Below are 25,679 nucleotides of genomic sequence, written 5' to 3'. Positions count from 1 at the left end.
TAATTACCTCCCTATTATTGATTAACTTTCTATTTCATCAACTCGTTTAGTTAGTTAGGTCCACACTGAAAGCTCCTCGCATGGCCAGTACTTTGAGAGAGGGGGGTTCGTTCAGCTTGAGTTAAAAGATAGCAGTGTGGGGGAGTGTGTGCCAGTAACAGTCAGAGGTGTGTGTGTGTGCGTGTGTGTGTGTGTGTGTGTGGTGGCGGCGGCGAGCGAAGCTGTAGCGGTTGAGTGTGCATATTACAGGGTGATTAAGGAGGAGTCAGGAAGCAGGGTAACTGATGGGCTGTCAGGAGAAGAGGAGAGGAGGAGAAGAGGAGCTGTGGGCTGGAACACATCGTTCCTCTTCCTCATTAATACCCATCCCACACAGCCTGCCTACTCACTCCTCCTCTTCCTCATTAATACCCTGCCAAGAATGCCTACTTACTCCTCCTCCTCTCCCTAATTTCCCTCCTCTTTACTCCTTATGTCCATCTCAACATGGAGCCTCTTCCACTTCCTTCCACATTAATACCCACCTTGTCATCCTCCTCCTCTCCCTCTTCTTCCTCTCCCTCCTCTTCCTCATTAATACCCACCCTGCTTGACTCTTCTCCTTCTTCCTCACCCTCATCCTCTTCATTATACCCTCACCACGCAGCCTGCTCCTTCTCCTCCTCTCCCTCTTCTTCCTCTTCCTCCTCATTAATACTCACCCTGCTTGCATCTTCCTCCTCCTCCTCTTCCTCCAGTCCATCTGAGTAGAGGGGGGGATGTGTATGAGGTGATGCCTCTGAACAGGCTGCAGGCTAGCTGTGAGTTGGACAGCGTAATGGAACCCAACACAGTCATGGTGTTGAACGCTGAATGTCCTGTCCTGTCTTGTCTGCACTCATCTACATACCCTTGCAGCCTCCCTCCACAGTGTCATCGTCTCTCTCTGTGACTGTGTGCTTTTCAATGAACACACTAAAGAGTCAGGAGAGAACTGCGATAGAAGGCGTGAAAGAGAGGGAGAGACTAAAAAGAAAGGAGGGATGTAAAGCATCTAAAGAAAGACTGGAGTAAGGGAGGAGAGGCTGACAGCCAGGGAGTAGAGAGGAAGGCAGCCAGGGAGTAGAGAGGGAGGCAGCCAGGGAGGGGACGAGAGGAAGGCAGCCTTGGAGGAGAGAGAGGGAGGCAGACTTGGAGGAGAGAGAGGGAGGCAGCCTTGGAGGAGAGAGAGGGAGGCAGCCAGGGAGGGGACGAGAGAGGGAGGCAGCCAATGCGCAGCTCTGTATCTTGAGAGAGCGAGCGAGGGAGAGAGAGGCTCTGACAGGCAGTTGCTCTCAGACAGATAGACCCAGTGTGATGCTGCTGCTGGATGTGAGCTGCTGTCCTCCTCTGACCCGCTCTCTGGTTCTACTGCTGGCTGACTGACTGACTAAGCCTGGGTCTGTGGTTATCAGGGCTGCTCTAGTTTCTTCCCTGGGCTGAGGAGAGAGCCACCGTGCTGGGGCTGTGTCTCTGGCTAACTGCCTGTCCGCCTGGTTCTCTGCTCCTGCCTGGCTGACTAACTGGTCCCAGTGCAGGCAGGCAGAGTGGGGTGATCTGAGCGGAGGAGAGGTGGAAGAGTGCAGGGCAGGGGGGCGGTAGGGGCTGAGGAGCGCGGAGCGGTGTGGAGGTGGGGGGACAGGCGAAATGAGRGTGCCGCTGCTGAAGATCGGGGCGGTGCTCAGCACCATGGCCATGGTGACCAACTGGATGTCCCAGACACTGCCCTCTCTGGTGGGACTCAACGGGACCACCGTCTCCCGAGGGGGCACCTCCGAGAGGATCGTCAGCGTGCGTACAGTAGACTGCTCATTTCCCATCCTTTCTATCTGTCTGCTGTGTGGATGAGTTGGAGACCGGGTGAGGGGTCTCAGAGCGGTAGGGTGGTTGAAGCGGGGTTGYGGGGGTGGGTATCGGAGAGGGTCTGTCTCACGGGTGCGGCGCTAAGAGAAATGATAGAGGATGAAAGTGGTGCATGTGAGAGCGATGCTGCTGGGAGACAGACGAAGTGGAAATGATGTTCAGGGTCTTGTGTGAGTGACGCTCCCAGGGAACCGATCCAGAATGATTTTGCTGTGTTGATTGCTGGGAGGAGAAGGAGAATCAGGGGAGAAGTGCCATGCTGGTGAATCCTCTGTGTGCTGTGGGTGATCAGAGCTGGGATACTGCTGCTGTGGTGAGGGATGAGGATGTTGACTGATATGTCAGAGAGCTGGAGGGTGTAACTGATGATATGCCAACTCTGAGGTGATGATGAAGATAATGATGATGATGGGGGGGGCTTGGGAGATTTGGGCTCCTACACACCCTATTCCAGTTGGATGCGTATCTCGTTCCCCCATCTCTCTTTCCTTCGTCCCCTGTGTCAAAATGGARCGACTATGTATATAGGTGTATGAGTTCAAAATCCAAGCAGGGACCTTCAAATGTGGTATCTCCTTGAGAGGTACATTATGTTGGGTTTCATGTGAGGAGCGTGTTAAGAGATTGAAATGTGAAGGTTTGTGTAGCTTGTTGTGGATGTACARGTGTGTACACTGTGATGTATGTGTGGTGTGACTGTGCATATGGATGCTCCATATGGATGAGATGAGAGGTGTTGAGAAGTGTCAGGCAGAGGAATGCATCTGTCATGTTCAGGATCATTAGTAGTGAGTGATAGCCTTTGGTTCTTTCCTGGGTCTATTTTCATGGCATCTGCTCCCTTATTTAAACTCCAGCCCTGATGAAATGTGTGTGTCCAGCTCTGTCCATGTGTGTGTGTGTCCAGCACTGTCCATCTGTGTGTGTGTGTCCAGCTCTGTCTGTGTGTGTGTGTCCAGCACTGTCCATCTGTGTGTGTCCAGCTCTGTCTGTGTGTGTGTGTTGTCCAGCTCTGTCCGTGTGTGTGTCCAGCACTGTCCATCTGTGTGTGTCCAGCTCTGTCCGTGTGTGTGTGTGTTTGTGTGCGCGATACCACATGCCTGCCTCATTGACTGCCTTCCTTAGTTTGTGTGTGGTGTGTGTTGTTGTGTGTGTGTGTGTGTGTGTGTGTGTGTGTGTGTGTGTGTGTGTTGTGTGTGTGTGTGTGTGTGTGTGTGTGTGTGTGTTGTGTGTGTGTGTGTGTGTGTGTGTGTGCACTTACAGGTGTGTATTTATTGGTCAATTCTCCCAATGGTCTCAGGAGCTGGGGTCCATCTGTCCAGAGAATTATGACTCTATCTTCCCATCTTTCCTCTATCACAGAGCCCTATCCTCAATCAGTCCAGTCTTATCATAAAAGCCTGCTGCACCAACAAATACCACTTTATTGCACTGAGGCACCCAGCTGTAATAACTGTCTCAACGGCTCACTGGAGGAAACATTGTTTATGTTTTCACGGTTGAGGCTGAGCTCTATGAAGGTGTTGACCTTGTAGAGAGAGGTCTAAAAACATTCCTGAGATGTATTTATCTATTCTACAAGCGCAGCTCAAGACAGATATTTCTCTTCAGTTCAATCAATATAGCTTGTGTCTGATCTGTGTGTTTTTCAGAGCTTTAGCTTTTGAGGAACTAGGAATGATGACATTCCCATAATGTCCCTGAATGAGTAGTACAGGAGTGGTTCTGCTTCCTGCCTGGGTGGGTGTGGTCTAAGTGGACTTCTTCTCCAGTGGACATGGACTGCAGGACCTGGCTGCTGATTGGAGGACAGCTCATAATAATGGCTAGAACGGAGCAAAAGGAATGGCATCAACACATGGAAACCATGTTTGATGTATTTGATACCATTCCACCTAATCCGCTCCAGCCATTACCTCAAGACCATCCTACCCAATTAAGGTGCCACCAACCTCCTGTGGTCCCAATGTCCATACCAGCATCCCACTTAGAATTCATGGCCAATACATGACATCATTTGAAGTAGATGGTATGGTAGTATTGATAGTAGTGTGGCTATTGAAACAGAGCCATGGTCTGGAGGGGCTTTGAGATCCGTTCTGCTTCCATGGTTGTTCTGGTTCAACAAAGCGCCAATTTGTGTTGCTCCTTATTTTTCATCACTCTCAAAGCAACATCGAAGGCTTCCATCAAAAACATTTTCGTATTTTGCACTCACTGCACTCAGCATCTAAAGAAGTTCACCATAGTGAGTTCTTCAAAACGACTGAGCAACACGTGCCTGAGTCCAACATGACTAGCCTGGGTATGACTGGCCTGGGTATGGTTAGCCTGGGTATGACTGGCCTGGGTATGGTTAGCCTGGGTATGACTAGCCTGGGTATGGTTAGCCTGGGTATGGCTAGCCTGGGTATGACTAGCCTGGGTATGGTTAGCCTGGGTATGGCTAGCCTGGTATGGTTAGCCTGGTATGACTAGCCTGGGTAGGTTAGCCTGGGTATGGTTAGCCTGGGTATGGTTAGCCTGGGTATGGTAGCCTGGGTATGTTTGCTCTGGGTATGACGTTAGCCTGGGTATGGTTAGCCTGGTATGACTAGCCTGGGTATGGTTAGCCTGGGTATGGTTAGCCTGGGTATGACTAGCTGGGTATGGTTAGCCTGGGTATGGTTAGCCTGGGTATGGTTAGCCTGGGTATGGTTAGCCTGGTATGACTACCTGGGTATGCTAGCCTGGGTATGGTTAGCCTGGGTATGACTGGCCTGGGTATGGTTTAGCCTGGGTATGGTTAGCCTGGGTATGACTAGCCTGGGTATGGTTAGCATGGGTATGGTTAGCCTGGGTATGGTTAGCCTGGGTATGACTAGCCTGGGTATGGTTTAGCCTGGGATGGTTAGCCTGGGTATGACTGCCTGGGTATGGTTAGCCTGGGTATGGGTAGCCTGGGTATGACTAGCCTGGGTATGACTTAGCCTGGGTATGGTTAGCCTGGGTATGGTTAGCCTGGGTATGACTAGCCTGGGTATGGTTAGGCCTGGGTATTGACTGGCCTGGGTATGGTTAGCCTGGGTATGGCTAGCCTGTGGGTATGGTTACCTGGGTATGGCTAGCCTGGGTATGGTAGCCTGGTATGGTAGCCTGGGTAGGTAGCCTGGTATGCTAGCCTGGTATGGCTAGCCTGGGTATGGCTAGCCTGGGTAGTGCAAAACCACACCGTGAATAATCCAATAAAACAAGACACAACCTTGACACCAGACGGTATGGCAGTACTCTATTACCTATCAAATAAAATAAGTGTGTGTGTGTGGCAGTCTGTCAGAAACACACTCCACACAGTGCTGTTGTCACTTTGATCCTTGTATTAATAATAACCCAGCCAGGCAGAAGGCTGAAGAAGGAACAAAACAATGGTCCCACACAAAGAGAGAGAGCCTGCACTCAGATTAGGGTCACTACGCTAGTCTGGCTGCATGGTGTCCATGACTGTAAACTTTATCACGTCCAAGGCCAATCTAATAAATCTGACTCATGATTGATTTATGACGGCAGATAAAAGCCAACTCAGATTAAAGTCGCTCGTGGTCTTTATCCATATTCATACATTATTTTATGTTTGATGGTAGAACCTCTTCTCTTGTTATTTGAAGCTCTTAGATCCTCTGTATGAATGAATATTTATATCTCTATGATGAATATATATGAGGTATGATATAGCATGGAGTTAGAAGATATAGATATACATCAGATAGATAGATCACTGTTGAGATGCTCTACTGGACACATTCCCCAATCATCCTGACTGCAAACACACACACATACAGTTGAAGTCGGAAGTTTAATACACTAGGTTGGAGTCCTTAAACTCGTTTTTCAACCACTCCACAAATTTCTTGTTAACAAGCTATTGTTTTGGCAAGTTGGTTAGGACATCTACTTTGTACATGACACAAGTCATTTTTCCAACAATTGTTTACAGACAGATTATTTCACTTTATAATTCACTGTTCACAATTCCAGTGGGTCAGAAGTTTACATACACTAAGTTGACTGTGCCTTTAAACAGCTTGGAAAATTCTAAGAAAAATTATGTTCATGGCTTTAGAAGTTTCTGATAGGCTAATTGACATAATTTGATTCAATTGGAGGTGTACCTGGATTATTTAACTACCTTCAAACTCTGTGTTGTTTTTGCTTTGACATCATGTGGAATCAAAAGAAATCAGCCAAGACCTCAGATTAAAAATTGTAGACCTCCATAAGTCTGGTTCATCCTTGGGAGCAATTTCCAAACACCTGAAGGTACCACGTTCATCTTACTAACAATAGTATGCAAGTATAACACCATGGGACCATGCAGTCGTCATACCGCTCAGGAAGGGACGTGCTCTGTCTCCTAGAGATGAACGTACTTTGTGTGTGAAAAGTGCAAATCAATCCCAGAACAACAGCAAAGGACCTTGTGAAGATGCTGGAGGAAACAGGTACAAAAGAAATTATATCCACAGTAAAACACCATCCCAACCATGAAGCACGGGGGTGGAGCATCATGTTGTGGGGGTGCTTTGCTGTAGGAGGGACTGGTGCACTTCACAAAATAGATGGTGAGATTGTGGATATATTGAAGCAACATCTCAAGACATCAGTCAGGAAGTTAAACCTTGTCGCAAATGGGTCTTCCAAATGGACAATGACCCCAAGCATACTTCCAAAGTTGTGGCAAACGGCTTTAAGGACAACAAAGTCAAGGATTTGGAGTGGCCATTACAAAGCCCTGACTCAATCCTATAGAAAATGTGTGGGCAGAACTGAAAAAGCGTGTGCGGAAGGAGGCCCTACAAACTGACTCAGTTTACACCAGCTCTGTAAGGAGGAATGGGCCAAAATTCACCCAACTTATTGTGGGAAGCTTGTGGAAGCTACCCGAAACGTTTGACCCACGTTAAACAACTTAAAGGCAATTCTACCAATATACTAATTGAGTGTATGAAACTTCTGACCACTGGGAATGTGATGAAAGAAATAAAAGCTTAAATCATTCTCTCTAAAAATTATTCTGAATTTTACTCTGATTAAATGTCAGGATTGTGAAAAACTGAGTTTAAATGTATTTGGCTAAGGTGTATGTAAACTTCAACTGTATACACTGAATGTACAAAACATGGAGAACACCTTCCTATATTGAGTTGCACACCTTTTGCCCTCAGAACAGCCTCATCGTCGGGGCATGGGACTCTACAAGGTGTCGAAAGCGTTCCACAGGGATGCTGGCCCATGTGACTCCAATTCATCCCACGTTGTGTCAAGTTGGCTGGATGTCCTTTGGGTGATGGACCATTCTTGATACACACGGAAACTGTTGACCGTGAAATACCCGCAGCGTTTGCAGCTCTTGCCACACTCAAACCAGTGCGCCTGGCAGATACTACCATACCCGTTCAAAGGCACTGAAATCTTTTGTCTTTACCCAATTCACCCACTGAATGGCACACATACACAACCTGTCTTCAATTGTCTCAAGGCTTAAAATTCCTTCTTTAACCGGTCTCCTCCCTTCGTCTACACTGATGAAGTGGATTTAACAAGTGACATCAATACAGGATGATAGCTTTGGATGCACGTGGTCAGTCTACAGTATGTCATGGAAAGAGCTTGATCCCTAATGTTTTGGTACACTCAGGTAAATATAGTATATACAGGGTTCTAGTCAAAAGTTTGGACACTGTCACGATCGTGTGGAGGAGAGACGGACAAAACGTAGCTATGTGGAAAATAAGCCATCTTCTTTTATTTTTACTACGAAGATGAACATGAACGAAACACTATTACAAACTATACAAAAACAACAACGACCGTGAAGCTATAAACGTAGTGCACACACACGGCTACAAACGTTCAACATAGACAATTCCCCACAACCAGCTAAAGCCTATGGTTGCCTTAAATATGGCTCCCAATCAGAGACAACAATAACAGCTGTCTCTAATTGAGACCCAATTCAGGCAACCATAGACTTTCCTAGATACCTACACAACCATAGACACAGCTAGACTACTATACTAAACATAAACCCAACTACTCTAATAACCCCCTAAACCTTACAACCACCCTAGACACTACAAAAACCACATACATTCCCATGTCACACCCTGACCTAACCAAAATAATAAAGAAAACAAAGGATACTAAGGCCAGGGCGTGACATAACCCCCCTTAAGGTGCGACTCCGGGCGCACCAGCACAAAAGTCTAGGGAGGGTCTGGGTGGGCGTCCGTCCACGGCGGCGGCTCCGGACTGGTCGTGGTCCCCACCCCACCATAGTCACTACCCGCTTTCGTAGCCTCCTCAAATGGCCACCCTCCAAATTAACCCACCTGACTAAGGGGCAGCACCGGACGACTAAGGCAGCACCGGACTAAGGGGCAGCACCGGGACTAAGGGCAGCACCGGACTAAGGGGCAGCACCGGACTAGGGGCAGCAGCACGGGATAAGGGGCAGCACCGGATAAGGGGCAGCCAGGATAAGGGGCAGCACCAGGATAAGGGGCAGCACCAGGATAAGGGGCAGCTCCGGACTGGCTGGCGGATCTGGCTGGCTGGGGATCCTGGTCGCTGGCGGACCTGGCTCGCTGCGGTCCTGGCTGCTGACGTGATCTGGCTGGTCATGGGCTCGCTGACGGCTCTGGCTGGTCATGGTCGCTGACGGCTCTGGCTGTCATGGCTCGCTGACGGCTCTGGCTGGTCATGCTCGCTGACGCTCTGGCTGGTCATGGCTCGCTGACGGCTCTGGCTGGTCATGGCTCGCTGACGGCTCTGGTGGTCATGGGCTCGCTGACGGCTTTTCTGGCTGGTCATGGCTCGCTGACGGCTTGGCTGGTCATGCTCGCTGGGTCTGGCGGTCATTGGCTCGCTTGACGGCTCTGGCTGGTCATGGCTCGCTGACGGCTCTGGCTGGTCATGGCTCTGGCTGAGCGGAAGGCTCTGGCTGATCCGGTCTCTGGCGGAAGGCTCTGGCTGCTCCGGGATCTGGCGGAAGGCTGCTCTGCTGCTTCTGGGTCTGGCGGAAGGCTCTGGCTTGGCTGTCCGGTTCTGGCGGAAGGCTCTGTGCTCCGGTCTGGCGGAAGGCTCTGGCTGCTCCGGTCTTGCGGGAAGGCTCTGGCTGCTCCGGTCTGGCGGAAGGGCTCTGTGCTGCTCCGGTCTCTGGCGGAAGGCTCTGGCCTGCGGTCTGGTCGCGAAGGCTCTGGCTGCTCCTGTCTGGCGGACGGCTCTAGCGGTCTCCTGTCTGGCGGACGGCTCTAGCGGCTCCTGTCTGGCGGACGGCTCTAGCGGCTCATGGCGACGGGCGCTTGCAGGCTCATGGCAGACGGGCGGCTTTGCAGGCTCATGGCAGGCGGGGGCTTTGAAGGCTCAATACAGACGGGCAGTTCATGCGGCGCTTGGCGACGGGCAGTTCACGGACGCCGCCTTGGCAGACGGGCAGTTCAGGCGCCGCTTGGCAGACGGGCAGTTCAGGCGCCGCTTGGCAGTCGGCAGTTCAGGGCGTTGGCAGACGGCAGTTCAGGCGCCGTTGGGCAGACGGCAGACTCTGGCCGGCTGAGACGCACTGTAGGCCTGGTGCGTGGTGCCGGAACTGGAGGTACCGGGCTAAGTACACGCACCTTCAGGCTAGTGCGGGGAACAACAGGGCACACTGGACTCTCAGCGTACTATAGGCCTGATGTGTGGTACCGGCACTGGTGGTACCGGGCTGAGGACACGCACAACAGGGCGACTACGGGGAGAAGAACAGTGCGTACAGGGCTCTGGAGACGCACATGAGGCTTGGTGCGTGGTACGGAACTGGTTGGTACCGGACTGGAGACACGCACCTCAAGGCTAGTGCGGGGAGCGAGGACAGGGCACACTGAGTTCTCAAGGCGCACTATAGGACTGGTGCGTGGTACCGGAACTGGTGGTACCGGGCTGAGGCACGCACCCCAGGACGAGTGCGGGGGAGAAGGATCAGTGCGTACAGGGCTCTGGAGACGCACAGGAGGCTTGGTGCGTTGGTGCCGGGACTGGAGGCACTGGGCTGGAGACACGCACCCGAGGGAGGTGCGTGGAGGAGGAACAGGGCTCTGGAGACAGCACTGGAAGGCCTGGTGCGTGGTGTCAGCACTGGTGGTACTGGCTGGGAATACACACCACAGGGCTAGTGCGAGGAGCAGTAAACAGGACGCACAGGACTCTGGAGACCACAGGAGGCTTTGTGCGTGCTGTAGGCACTGTCTTAACCAGACGGCTAGCACGCTCCTCAGGAGAGTATGGAGAGCTGTTCCGGTGACATTAACTCACCAACACGCTCATTCGGACGAATGCCGTGCCTCATGCACCAAACCAGTACATCCCTCTAACTCTCTCCTCCAATTTCTCCATTAACTCCTTTACTGTCTCTGCGTCACTCACCTCCAAATCCGCCTCACCGGCTCCTTACGGTAAGCAGGAGGAGTTGGCTCACGTCTCCCGACTGACCCAACTAAACTACCCGAGACCCCCCCCAAGAAATTTTTGGGTTTGACTTACGGCTTCCAGCCTTGTTTCCTTGCTGCCTCCTCATCTCCGCCTCTCTGCTTTCGCTGCCTCAGCTCAGCTTTGGGGCGTTATATTCTCCTGGTACTTCGCAGTCCAGAATTTCCTCCCAATTCCAATAGTCCTGTGTAGGTGGGTCCTGTTGTTGTTTGCACACGCTGCTTGATCCGATGTTGGTGGGGAATTCTGTCACGTATCCGTGTGGAGGAGAGGACGGACAAAACGCAGCTATGTGGAAAATAAGCCATCTTCTTTTATTTTTACTACGAAGATGAACATGAAACGAAACACTATTACAAACTATACAAAAACAACAAACGACCGTGAAGCTATAAACGTAGTGCACACACACAGGCTACAAACGTTCAACATAGACAATTCCCCACAACCAGCTAAAGCCTATGGTTGCCTTAAATATGGCTCCCAATCAGAGACAACAATAACCAGCTGTCTCTAATTGAGACCCAATTCAGGCAACCATAGACTTTCCTAGATACCTACACTCAACCATAGACACAGCTAGACTACTATACTAAACATAAACCCAACTACTCTAATAAACCCCCTAAAGCTTACAACCACCCTAGACACTACAAAAACCACATACATTCCCCATGTCACACCCTGACCTAACCAAAATAATAAAGAAAACAAAGAATACTAAGGCCAGGGCGTGACAGACACACCTACTCATTCAAGGTTTTTTCTTTATTTTGACTACTTTCTACATTGTAGAATAATAGTGAAGACATCAAAACTATGAAATAACACATGAAATCATGTAGTAACCATAAAAGTGTAAACAAATCAGAGATTCTTCAAAGTAGCCAACCTTTGCTTTGATGACACCTTTGCACATTCTTGGCATTCTCTTGTCGTGGAAATTCTTCCCTTACATTCTCAACCAGCTTCATGAGGCCGTCACCTAGAATGCATTTCAATTAACAGGTGTGCCTAGTTAAATTGTGGAATTTCTTTCCTTCTTAATGCGTTTGAGCCAATCAGTTGTGTTGTCACAAGGTAGGGGTGCTATACAGAAGATAGCCCTATTTGGTAAAAGACCAAGTCCATATTATGGCAAGAACAGTTCAAATAAGCAAAGAGAAACGACAGTCCATCATTACTTTTATTTATTTCATTGTTTTATTTATTTAAGTCAGTTAAAAACAAATTCTTATTTACAWTGATGGTCTACCAAAAGGCCTCCTGCGGGGACAGGGGCTGGGATTAAAAATWAAAAATAAATACAATATAAATATAGYACAAAACACACATCATGACAACACAACACTACATAAAGAGAGACCTAAGACAACCACATAGCAAGGCAGCAACACATGACAACACAACATGGTAGCAACACAATATAACAACAACATGGTAGCAACACAACATGGTAACAGCACAAAACATGGCACAGACAACAGCACAAAAGGCAAGAAGCTAGAGACAACAATACATCACACAAAGCAGCCACAACTGTCAGTAAGAGTGTCCATGATTGAGTCTTTGAATGAAGAGATTGAGAAAACTGTTCAGTTTGAGTGTTTGTTGCAGCTCGTTCCAGTCGCTAGCTGCAGCAAACTGAAAAGAGGAGCGACCCAGGGATGTGTGTGCTTTAGGGACCTTTAACAGAATGTGACTGGCAGAACGGGTGTTGTATGTGGAGGCTGAGGGCTGCAGTAGATATCTCAGATAGGGGGGAGTGAGGCCAAAGAGGGTTTTATAAATAAGCATCAACCAGTGGGTCTTGAGACGGGTATACAGAGATGACGAGTTTATAGGGGAGTATAGAGTGCAGTGATGTGTCCTATAAGGAGCATTGTTGGCAAATCTGATGGCCGAATGGTAAAGAACATCTAGCCGCTCTAGAGCGCCCTTACCTGCCGATCTATAAATGATGTCTCCATAATCTAGCAMGGGTAGGATGGRKATCTGAATCAGAGTTGGTTTGGCAGCTGGGGTGAAAGAGGAGCGATTACGATAGAGGAAACCAAGTCTAGATTTAACTTTAGCCTGCAGCTTTGATATGTGCTGAGAGAAGGACAGTGCACCGTCTAACCATACTCCCAAGTACTTGTATGAGGTGACTACCTCAAGCTCTAATCCCTCAGAGGTAGTAATCACACCTGTGGGGAGAGGTGCATTCTTCTTACCAAACCACATTACCTTTGTTTTGGAGGTGTTCAGAACAAGGTTTAGGGTAGAGAAAGCTTGTTGGACACTAAGAAAGCTTTGTTGTAGAGCGTTTAACACAAATTCCAGGGAGGGGCCAGCTAAGTATAAGACTGTATCATCTTCATATAAATGGATGAGAGAGCTTCCTACTGCCTGAGCTATGTTGTTGATGTAAATTGAGAAGAGCTTGGGGCCTAGGATCGAGCCTTGGGGTATTCCCTTGGTGACAGGCAGTGGCTGAGACAGCAGATTTTCTGGCTTTATGCACTGCACTCTTTGAGAGAGGTAATTAACAAACCAGGCCAAAGACCCCTCAGAGACACCAATACTCCTTAGCCGGCCTACAAGAATGGAATGGTCTACCGTATCAAAAGCTTTGGCCAAGTCAATAAAAATAGCAGCACCACATTGCATACCCGAGAGAATACTATAGACAAGCCAGTCAGTTGATTATTGACAAGTTTTTCCAACACTTTTGATAAACAGGGTAAAATAGAAATATGCCTATAACAGTTAGGATCAGCTTGATCTCCCCTTTCAATAAAGGACAAACCGTGGCTACCATCCAAGCAATGGGAACCTTCCCAGAAAGGAGAGACAGGCTTGGCGATGATAGAGGCAGCAACCTTAAAGAAGAAAAGGTCTAAGCCATCTGAACTAGATGTTTTTTTGGGGTCAAGTTTAAGGAGCTCCTTTAGCACCTCGGACTCAGTGACTGCCTGCAGGGAGAAACTTTGTAGTTGGGCAGGGGGGAAAGAGGGAGAGGCATTGGGGATAGTCGCATTAGAAGGGGTGGGAGATGAGGAAATGTTGGACGGGCAAGGAGGCATATAGGAATCCTGACTTAATGAAGTGGTGATTAAAGAGCTCAGCCATCTGCTTCTTGTCAGTAACAACCACATCATCAACTTTAAGGGACATGGGCAGCTGTGAGCAGGAGGGTTTATTCTTCAGGTCTTTAACCGTTTTCCAYAACTTCTTGGGGTTAGACCCACAGAGGGGAGAATTGCTCCTTAAAGTAACTAACTTTGGCCTTCCGGATAGCCTGAGTGCACTTATTTCTCATTTGCCTGAACGAGAGCCAGTCAGCCTGAGTATGCGTGTGCTGAGCCTTTCGTCAAATGCAATACTTGAGGTGGAGTAACTCTGCAAAATCACAGTTGAACCAGGTGCTCTTTTTAATTCTCATTTTCTTTATGGGGGCTTGTTTGTTAACAATACCACAGAAAATATCAAAAAAGGTCTAAGCGTCTTCGGGCAGAGGGGATCAAGTTGATTCTATACCATTTTATAGAGGCCAGTTCATGAAGGAAAGCTTGCTAATTAAAGTTTTTTAGCAAGCGTCTATGACAAATCAGAACAGGTCATTTCACTAAGCAGCCATTATGAACACAGGCTGTAAAACAGTGATAACTAGGGTCATTACAGACAACATCGAGGAGAGTAGCCTTTTCTGTGTGTTTGGAGTCATACCTTGTGGGATTGGTAATAATCTGAGAAAGATTTAGGGAGTCCCATTGCTTTAGGACTTGGTCGGGTGGTTTAAGCATGTCCCAGTTTAGGTCACCTAGCAAGACAAATTCAGACTTAGTGTAAGGGGCCAGGAGAGAGCTTAGGGCAGGTAGGGTACAGGCCGGTGCTGATGGAGGACGATAACATCCAGCAACAGTCAACAAAGAGCTATTTGAAAGTTTAATGCTTAAAACCAGTAAATCAAATTGTTTGGGGACAGACTTGGTGGAGACAACCGAGCACTGAAGGTGATCCTTGGTAAAGATTACCACTCCCCCACCTTTGGAAGATCTGTCTAGCTGAAATACCCGCAAAACACCAGTCTTAGTATCAACAGTGAAGAGGCGACTCCGAGATGCTGGCCTTCTAGAGGCAGAGTTGGAAAAAAAAAGCCATATCTCAGACTGGCCAATAAAAATAAAAGATTAAGATGGGCAAAAGAACACAGACACTGGACAGAGGAACTCTGCCTAGAAGGCCAGCATCCCGGAGTCGCCTCTTCACTGTTGACTTTGAGACTGTTTTTTTGCAGGTACTATTTAATGAAGCTGCCAGTTGAGGACTTGTGAGGCGTCTGTTTCTCAAACTAGACACTCTAATGTACTTGTCCTCTTGCTCAGTTGTGCACCGGGGCCTCCCACTCCTCTTTCTATTCTGGTTAGAGCCAGTTTGCGCTGTTCTGTGAAGGGAGCATTGTTTTTATTCATTGTATTCCCTTCCTGTCCTTACTTTACCAATGGTGTTCATTTCAGAAGGAGATCACTAACACAGGATGTAAAGTTGGCCCATGTTCCTCACTAGGACTTTGTATGGTTGTGCCATAATAGCACTTCAGGCCCTTCCACTGAGAAGAGCAGTACGTGACAGGAGCAAGAGAAAGAGAGCGGGAGGGAGATCRATCGGCACAAGAGGCACATACGGATAGAGAGTAGAAGCAATAGGGACCTTTAAAGAGGGACCGGGGGAGGAGGGAGAGAAGAGAGTGATGAGTTTATGAGTCATATTATTGACCAGTAGCCATGCTGTGCTGATTGTGGTAATCTGTTTTACTCTGGACTGCATGGGGAGACCAGGGGCCCTGCTGCTGCTGTGTTGCTGTGATTGTGTGATTCTTCATTGAGTTATATTTAAGACCAGCAGCTGGCCTGTGTGCATTCAGGGGTTGTGGGACTACTGCTCATTTCAGGTGTGTGTGTGTGTGTGTGTGTGTGTGTGTGTGTGTGTACTAGCTCATCATGGCAGGCCCGGTAATGATTGAGAGGTTCAGTTGATCTTTTGGCCATGACATAATTATGCATAACGGAGTGGAGCTGGAGTGTTTGTAACCCAGCAGATAGAGACAGATGTTTCCTGCCTGGCTGTGGGCATCGCTGGGCAGGCAGCGGCTAAAGACGGAAACACCAAGCAGGCTACATCACGTTGCAGAGAGACACACTCACTGCTCACTTTCCCTCAAATAGAATGCTACTGTACTCCAGGCTTGGAGACCCCTATTCTCTCTTTCATCTGTCCTTCATCTCCCTCTCTGACTCGCTGTCTCTCTTCTTCATCTTCCTCTCTCAGACCCCTTTTTATCCCCTCTTGCCCTTCTCTCAGACACAATCTCTCTCTTCCTCCCCCTCTCTCTCTCTGCTTATGAAAGTTGTAATAGACTTCCCGTCACGCTTATAAAGTGGGGAGCTGTAGATTTATAATCTAATTTATCCCGGTTTTACAGCGCTCTGCTCCGCTCCAGGGTCGGCCTAATGAAACACTGGAGGAAGTCAATRCTGCAGGCTTGAGCCCGCAGTGTAGCCCAGCCGCGAACACCTAATTAGTTAATCCCCACTGTAGTTAGTTCATTGGGGCTCGACTTGTAATGAGGCTGGCTGTGAGCTGATGGGTGAGGCGGTGGATAGCTGTTGAGTTATAGTAGATGTTTGAGGAGGTAGAGATGCCAGTGGCAGGGTGGTGGTACTGCAGGAGATTGGGTCACCACGATAGAGACACTGTGACATCACCCACAGGTGTGTTGAGCTCTCAATTTATCAGTCTTTATGGTCATTGGTCAGTCTGTGATCAAAGATTGATCATTGGTTACTTATTTGGCCATTGATTACCTATCTCCCCATTGGTCATTCACCTGACCATTGATCACTTGTCTGAGCATTTATCACTCATCTGTTTATCCACTCAGCTCCTAGCGTTCAATCTCAATCTAAACTCAGCTAACTGTTTCTCTTTAGGACAATGTTTAGAGGTTATAAAGAAACACAATCACCCATAGTTCAATGATGAGTGAGCTCAGTGATGGCCACAAAGAATTCAGCCTTCTCCCCTCATCTCACCTCAACTCACCTCTCCTCATTTCACCTCTCCTCATCTCACCTCTCCTCATTTCACCTCTCCTCATCTCACCTCTCCTCATCTCACCTCTCCTCTTCCCCACCTCCAGCAGGTATGGTACTGAATGTGTCACTCACTCTTCTGACTGTGCAGAGATAGAGACAGAGATAGAGACAGAGACAAGCTACCGGCTCAGCAGCTAGAGGAAATTGCTTCCCTCTCACTGAAATTAGACCCTTTTCCTATTTTCTCTGTCAGCCTTTCCTATTTTCTCTGTCAGCCTTTCTTTAACCGCATGTCCCTCTCTACCTCCTTCACTCTCTGTCTAAGTATCTCTCTGTCAATCTAGCATGGCAGGATGGCAGGATGGCTGGTGGTGGGGGTGGTGTGCTGTGGCAGACCTGGGTTCAAATAGTATTGGTTACCTTTCAAATACTTAGAGTATTTAATTGAGCCTGTCTGGAGTGCCAGATGGGTGGGATTTGCACTTTTGGGTTTTCTCCATTGGTTCCATTATGCCAGACGAGCTTAATCAAGCACCGTTCAAGCATTCAAAAGAAAACAAATACTATTTGAACCCAGGTCTGATAGAGATGCCCGGGGAGAGAGGAGAGATCCTAGTGATGATTCATGTGGAGGGGGCAGGTCAGACGTCTTAAGAGCAARGTAATTTTCATTTTAGTGACTAAGCCCCATTTGATTTGTAATCCCCCATCCCCCYTTGTTTTTATTACCGCTGTCATCTCCTTAATGGGCTTTCGCATGGCAGCATTGGCTGTGACATCCCCAAATCTGCCGCTTTACATTTTCTATGTCATCTGCAGTTCATCTGCAGAAATGGAGCCATTTCTGGGACACCAGCAGCACCTCTCTCCTCTCCTCAAACAGCCGTCTGGATCTGTCTGTGACTGTGTCGACTGTGGGAGAACAGGATTATAGTCAGGACTTGCTTTGCTGCCTCTTTAAAACCTTGCTGAATGTTCAGTAGATGAATAAGCTCAGTGATGGCCACAAAGAATTAAAAGAGCTCTTTATCATAAAGACTAAGTTAACATACATSTTGTACTACATACACAGTTCTCCATTCACCTCCCTGTCTGTCTGTCTCAGTCAGTCAGATACTATTCAAGCTTGGCATTTGAAGCTTATAGCTTTTCCCTTGATGCTCAGGAGATTGCTGTTAAAATGCTAATGAGAGGCTGGGAGCATACATGCATGGTGCGAGCGCGTACTGTGTGTACAGATGCTAGATGAACCATTGTAAATATGCCTGTTCTCGTCCCGGGAGAGGGAATTTAATAACAATCATATTTACATAAATAAGTGGGTGTTGCGTAACAAAATGTCAACTCACTTTGATCAGACTCCTACACACCACTACTGCTGCTTATGGTGGCTGATGTTTACATGGGTATAGATCTGCAGCTCCTGTGTGTGTGTGTGTGTGTGTGTGTGTGTGTGTGTGTGTGTTGTGTGTTTTTTGTGGTTGTGTGTGTGTTTGTGGTTGTTTGTCTTGCGTTTGCGTTTTTTTGCGTGCGTGCGTGCGTGCGTGCTGTGCGTGCGTGCGCGTGTGCGTGCGTGCGTGCGCGTTGCGGCGTGCGTGCGTGCGTGCGTGCGTGTGTGTGTGTGTATATACACGTATATCAACAGTATCTGCGCTCCTGAAGCTGCGAGACAAATTAGCGCAGCTGCACCTCTACCCCCAGTTTCCTCCTCTCCTCTGCTCCCCCTGCAGCCACCTGCTCCCTCCTCTGCCATTACAGGGAGATGAGGGAAATGACTTCCAGAAGCAATAGGTGGGTGGTAATGAAATTGGGTCTGATTTTAAAAAGCTCTTCATTTAAAAGTCAMTGTTATGAAACATTAATGAACAGGTGATGTCTCTCTCTCTGCGTGAACCTTCTCAGCACCAGTGAATTGGCTGGAGAACACAGTCACCGTATGTGTGAAGATGTGAAGATAAGAGGAGATGAGGGCAATGGTGGAGCATGTGTTGTAAATGTGCTGCTGCACCAGATGTTTTGCATATTCGTTTCATGATCATTAGGCTGATTATATGCAGCTGGAGCATGTATGGTAGGCTGCATCATGTGCTGRGTGTAATATTACTGCGCCTAATGTTTTGCATATTGCTTTGTAGTGRTAATGACTAGTGACGGGGAAAAAACGGATATAGTTTCATATCGAGATATTTGCTTGTTAGTATTGGCCTACTTTAAATATATTTTTAGTGAGGGAAACATTGCTTTGRAGTGTTAATGACTAGTGACGGGGGGGAAAATGGATACAGTTGCATATCGGGATATTTATTCAGACAATATATTGTATTGTGTCATTTTGACAATATCGCAATATTATTTTTGCACTAATTGGCTGTACCTGCACCAAACTCCAGTATTTCTCCATCATCTTTTTAAATAGGGAGCCAATTTAAATAGGGAGCCAATAGAGAGCCAATTTTGTTTACTGCACTTTTATTTCCATGACTGACCCAAACTCGTTTTCTCTTGTCTCTCTGCAGAAGACATATGGTGAGCAATATGTCTGGAACATTGAAACACAATAAAATCACAGTATCAAATTGCAATACATATATAATCATGAGAATCACAATACATATATAATCATGAGAATCACAATATATATAGTATCGGCACCTAAGTATCGCGATAATATCGTTTCGTGAGTTCCCGGGCAATTCCCAGCCCTGTAATTGATCTGACATTTAGGCAGAGGAATACTGGAAATAGGAACGGATCAGTAACATCCAAACCACACCGGCCACGTTGCGTGTGCAAGCCTTGCAAAATAAATGTACACATGTTATTCAGTCATTTCAGCTACACCACTCGGGCCCGTGAACATGCGTAGTGTCTGTGTAGCCAAGCGCTAAACTAGATCTTGGTTCTAATTGAGACACTTAATGTCCAGCCTCTCCATTCTACTCATTGGTGTTCAGGAGCATCCAACCCCACGTGGGTATTTGAACAATGAACGAGGAGATATTAATCGTAGATAACTAACAAAAAACTCCAAGAGCATCATTTTGATAATTTTTGGGGCAATAGCGTAAACGAAATGTATTTATTAAACTGTTAGAAAGCATCGGCTCAGAACGGGATTGCTAGATGACCAGTTTTTCTAGTGTTAATAGTCGGAGTAAAGAAACGTGATTTTGTAAGACTGCGGGTCAAAATCCTGCAAAGATCCTGCAAAAAAAGGAACAAATGCAATGCAGGTCTCCCAGGACAAATTAGCTAGCAACAGCAAGATAGCTAAATGTCCATGAATGTTTCATGTGTGTTTGACACGCCCCCATATGAATATAGTTGTTTCAACAGCCTGTGTGTGATGATCGCGTCTGGTGTGGATGGACAAAATCAACWTGCGCATGATGGAGGATGCACTCTAGTGGCCGGTGTAGTCAGTATGTGGACACCCCTTCAAATTAGTGGATTRGGCTATTTCAGCCACACCCGTTGCTGACAGGTGTATGAAATTGAGCACACAGCCATGCAATCTCCATAGACAAACATTGGCAGTGGAATGGCCTTACTGAAGAGCTCAGTGACTTTCAACGTGGCACCTMCATAGGATGCCACCTTTCCAACAAGTCAGTTCGTCAAATTTCAGCCCTGCTAGTGCTGCCCCAGTCAAGTGCTGTTATTGTGAAGTTGAAACATCTAGGAGCAACAACGGCTCAGCTGCGAAGTGGTAGGCCACACAAGCTCACAGAACGGGGCCGCCAAGTGCTGAAGCAGGTAAAAATGTCCTCGGTTTCAACACTCATTACTGAGTTCCAAACTGCCTCTGGATGCAACATCAGCACAATAACTGTTAGGTCGGGAGCTTCATGAAATGGGTTTCCATGGCCAAGCAGCCACACACAAGCCTAAGATCACCATGTGCAATACCAAGCGTCAGCTGGAGTGGTGTAAAGCTCGCCGTCACAGGACTCTGGAGCGGCGAAAACACGTTCTCTGGAGTGATGAATCACACTTCACCATCTGGCAGTCCGACAGACYAATCTGGGTTTGGCAAATGCCAGGAGAATGCTACCTGCCCCAATACATAGTGCCAACTGTAAAGTTTGGTGGAGGAGGTTTAATGGTCTGTGGCTGTTTTTCATGGTTCGGCCTAGGCACCTTAGTTCCAGTGAAGGGAAATCTTAACGCTACAGCATACAATTACATTCTAGACGATTCTGTGCTTCCAACGTTATGGCAAAAGTTTGGGAKGGCTCTTTCCTGTTTCAGCATGACAATTCCGCTGTGCTCAAAGCGAGCTCCATACAGAAATTATTTGTTGAGATCGGTGTGGAAGAACTTGACTGCCTGCACAGCCCTGACCTCAAACCCATCGAACACCTTTGGGAGGAATTGCAACGGCGACTGCGAGCCAGGCCAATCGCCCAACATCAGTGCCCGACCTCACRAATGCTCTTGTGGCTGAATGGAAGCAAGTCCCCCCCCGTAGCAATGTTCCAACATCTAGTGGAAAGCCTTCCCAGAAGTGTGGAGACTGTTATAGCAGCAAACAGGGGACCAACTGTCACGAACYTCGTAGTGAGGAGACCGAGGCGCAGCYGGATTTTTTAATAAACGAATGAACCACTAAACAAACTAACAAAAACAACAAAACGAACGTGAAGCTATAAATAACAATGTGCTGACAGGCAACAACACATAGACAACTACCCACAAAACCTAAATGGAAAATGYCAACCTAAATAGYATCGCCAATCAGAGACAGCGATAAACAGCTGCCTCTGATTGGGAACCAATTCAGGCCACCATAAACCTACATTCCCTAGACATACAAAATCCCCATAGATAAACTAAAAACCCTAGACAAGACAAACACACCTATACCCACCCTCGTCACACCCTGACCTGACCAGAATAATACAGAAAATATAGAAAACTAAGGTCAGGGCGTGACACCAACTCCATATGAATGCCCATGATTTTGGAACGAGATGTTCAGCGAGCAGGTGTCCACATACTTTTGTTCATGTAGTGTAAGTAGTGTGCTTTTCTTTCATGCTCTGGACTGTTATCCCACTAAACAGGCAGCTGGTTTGAAGATAAAACAGGATCATGCATGAAGAAGAGAATCAGATTCATGGTTCTGAGATTGAACCACTAAATGTTGTTGAGATTGAGGAGCCAGTTAAGACCTGCCACGTTCTGTCATGCCCCAGAACCCTCTCTTCTCTTCTCTGTGTCTCAGACTGATCAGACACACACATACTCCACCCTAATTCTAATTTAGGCAGCCGACAGATAGAAGGGAAGGGAAGGAGGGAGGGAGGGGGCAGAGAGGGAGAGAGACGGAGAGAGCGAGAGAGATGGAGAGAGAGAGATTAGCCTCAGACTAGAGAATAGAGAGTTTGAGCTGCAGGAAACTCTGTGCAACTTGACGATGTAAAGGTGGAATAATAAAGAGCACAGACAGGAATATTGCTCACAGTAACCGGCTAGACAGGCCACTGTGACATAAAAATATTACTGCCTATTTGAATAACATGCATTAAAATTGAGAGAGAGAGAGAGAGAGAGAGAGAGAGAATTGGCTCCCAGGGTGGCTGCTACTTTATACTCCAAACACATAGTCCTCCTGTCTGTCCCCCAAGCCATTCTAATCTGATTGTCTTTCTCTCRACTTTCGATGGGCTTGTGTCCTTAATTGCATTGCTCTTCTCTCTCATTACAATTGACTTTGTATTCTGTGTGGGGGTTTGTGTCCATATGCGTGTGTGTTGTACTAAAGCCATGTTTGCGTGTGTGTACGTGTCTCTTACAGGCGTGGGTGTGTGTTTCTGTACAGTATGTCAGTGTGTGTGTGTTTCTGTACAGTATGTCAATGTGTGTGTGTGTGTACACTACTTCTCCTGATTGGATTATTAAGAGAGACATCCATCCTCTCAGCCCCTCAATGGTGCTCTGGTAAAGAGCAGCGCTATCGATCCCAATACAGCTCTATTTCCTCTCTGTGTCCAAACTTATTAGATCCTCTCCTCTCACACAGCCCTTTGATCCCTCCTTCCCTCTCTCTACTTTGTGAGCCCCGCTCTCTCTTCCCCCCATTATTTAGTTCTCTCTCTACATCCTCTCTTTCTCCTTCTTACCTTTCTTTACGGCATTCTCCCTCCCTACCCCTCCCTCTCTCCCCGACTCCATCTCCCTCCTTTTCTTGTCGCTTTCATCCGATCCCCCTCCTCTCCCCTCCCCTCTCTCCCCCCTCTCTTTCTATCACTAACTCACCCCCTCTCTCTCTGTGTCTCCGTGCAGGCTCTCTATCTCTAGCCAGAGGAGAGGCTGGCAGATCTACAGTTCAGCTCAGGATGCAGATGGGAAGTGTATCTGTACAGTGGTGGCCCCGGCCCAGAACATGTGTAACCGAGACCCACGCAGTCGGCAGCTCCGCCAGCTCATGGAGAAGGTAACAGCCGTCAACAACTCACACATTTTGTTACCCACGTCTGGTACAATCACACACGACGCAGGCATAGAAACGAAGCCACACCCTGGCTCCTTCTGTTGTAAACCAATTAGACTCTTAGAGATGAACAGTCACATTATGACAGTCACTATGACAGTCCACTATGACAGTCACTATGACATCCACTATGACAGTCACACTCACTCTATCCCGCTGAGGTTTGATCAGTCATGCATGCAAACAGTGTGTGTCAGAATACTTGGTTAGTCAAAACGATTGAGAAAAAAGGTACCCATGAAGATTGGATTCATTGAGCCTTCGCCTTGTATCGTGGTTCCAACTGGAGTCAAGAAAAAGCAGTGGAGAAAAAGAATATGAACCAGATCAGTAAATGGAGCAGCCAGCCTACTGCTGCAGCTGCACTCCAACTGTTCACACACAATGTCAGTTTAAATAAACAGTCAAACACACCATCTCTCCACACTCATACACTCTCTACACCCATACACTCTCTACACCATCTCTCTACACTCATACACTCTCTACACCATCTCTCCACACTCATACACTTTCTACGCATCTCTCTACACTCATACACTCTCTACATATCTCTCTACACTCATACACTCTCTACACCATCTCTCCACACTCATACAACTCTCTACATCATCTCTCCACACTCATACACTCTCTACACCAGTCTCTCTCCACACATACACTCTCTACGTCATCTCTCTACACTCATACACTCTCTACATCATCTCTCTACACTCATTACACTCTCTACACCATCTCTCTACACTCATACACTCTCTACACCATCTCTCTACACTCATACACTCTCTACATCATCTCTCTACACTCATACAACTCTTCTACACCATCTCTCTACATCATACACTCTACATCATCTCTCTACACTCATACATCTACACCATCTCTTCCCACTCATACCTCTCTACATCATCTCTCTACACTCATACACTCTCTACACCATCCTCTCTACACTCATACACTCTCTACACCATCTCTCCCATCATACCACTCCACATCATCTCTACATCATTACACTCTCTACACCATCTCTCCACACTCATACACTCTCTACACCATCTCTCTACACTCATACACTCTCTACATCATCTCTCTCCACACATACACTCTCTACATCATCTCTTCTCCACACATACACTCTCATACCACCAGCTCGCTACACTCATACACTCTCTACACCATCTCTATACACTCATACACTCTCTACGACATCATCTCTCATACACTCATCACACTCTCTACACCATCCTCTCTACACTCATTACACTCACACCACATCTCACTCATACACTCATACACCTCTCTTCAGACACTCCATCTCTCTACACTCATCACTCTACAGCACAGCAGTCCATATGAAATAGAATGCCTGCAAAAAATGCCTGCATAAAAAAACATGAGAGCGTGCACTCATTCACACACATCTGTTTTTGTGCCTGCCTCTAACAAAGCTGTGGAAACACATATCCTCAAACACGTAGAGAGATGCTGGAATAGCTTGGCAGTGGCCTCAGAGCACTGAATATGCAAATGCATTCTCCAACCACTCTCTACGCCCCACACACATACACAAACATACACACATGCACATACACACACACACATACACAAACATACATACACAAACATACACAGACACTCCATAGACTCTCCTGTAAGTCTGGAATGATTGATAGGTTTAAGCACCCCAGCAAATCAGAAGCCAAGGTGAATCACAAGGTGCAACCTAACCGATCCTTTCAGCTCTAGAAGAGAGCCAGTGGTTAGGTAGGATATTATGTATTCAGGAGCAGAACACGGCCAGATAGAGGCCACACTGGTGTGAGAGAGAGAGAGAAAGAGAGGGACGGAGAGAGGACGGAGAGAGGGACGGGTGGTTGTTGACCTTGCTGTTCTGCAGTTGCATCGATCGACAATAGATGCTGAGACGCGCGTCGGTCAGTCAGTCAGTCAGTGTGTAGGAGGAGAAATGTGTCAGGGGAATAACAGCTCTTCTCCATATCCAACCCCATCCCTCCGTCTCTCCACCTCCTTCCCTCCTCCCTCAAAAGAGACAGAGGTTTCAGTGGTTGTATTGTGGCTAATATTTGGCTTGCTGAGACTTCTCATATACACATCTCCAGCTCTACATACTAGAACCACTGTAGCCTGGAGCCTGGCAGGAGGCAGTATTGAGTTAGGGCTGGTGAGGGAGTCCATTGGTGGAAAAAGGATAGAGGGAGAGGGGAGGGAGGGAGAGAGCGAGAGGAGAGAGAGAGATAGGAAGGTGGACATTGATAGGGTGCTGAGAAGAGGAGAGGTAAATTGAGATGCTGAATGGCTGTGGAAGCCTCAGTGGATCAATGAGACACCTGAATTCCTGATCTCATTCACACTGATAGCCATCTTTCCCTTCCTCTCACGCTGTGTGTCTCCTCACTCAGGTTTTTGACTGACAACACACACACACACACACACGTTTTGACGACTGCACAAACGTGTGTATGGGCATGGTGTGTGTGCACTTGTAAGACAGTAGCTGTGAAGGACTACGCTCCTATCTAATAAAGGCCAGACTAAATGAGGACACCTGGGGTCAGTGGTTCTGTCTCTGAGCCGCCCGCCAGCATACCATCGAGCCTAGGCAGAGGAGGAGGAGGAGGTGGGCTGAATGGAGCCACTCTGTCATCCAATATCACATCCTCTTTTAAAACGCGCTAGACCTGATCTCACCTCAGACGGCC

The 25,679-nt window shown here is 47.6% G+C and overlaps 1 protein-coding gene across 1 annotated transcript in view; it reads left to right on the top strand.

Moving 5' to 3' along the window:
• Positions 1–1,207: 1,207 nt before the first annotated feature.
• LOC111980100 (noelin-2) overlaps positions 1,208–25,679 on the top strand; it is a 49,673-nt gene continuing 25,201 nt past the window's right edge. Inside the window, 3 exon segments of the mRNA XM_070449786.1 lie at positions 1,208–1,813; positions 7,566–7,575; positions 22,767–22,902. Coding sequence (XP_070305887.1) covers positions 1,666–1,813; positions 7,566–7,575; positions 22,767–22,902 — 294 coding nt within the window. The 5' untranslated portion in view covers positions 1,208–1,665.

Source organism: Salvelinus sp. IW2-2015, linkage group LG20 (genome assembly GCF_002910315.2).
Source record: "Salvelinus sp. IW2-2015 linkage group LG20, ASM291031v2, whole genome shotgun sequence".
Lineage (NCBI taxonomy): Eukaryota > Metazoa > Chordata > Actinopteri > Salmoniformes > Salmonidae > Salvelinus > Salvelinus sp. IW2-2015.
Note: the sequence above shows the minus strand (reverse complement) of the source record. Positions and strands in the feature narration are given on the sequence as shown.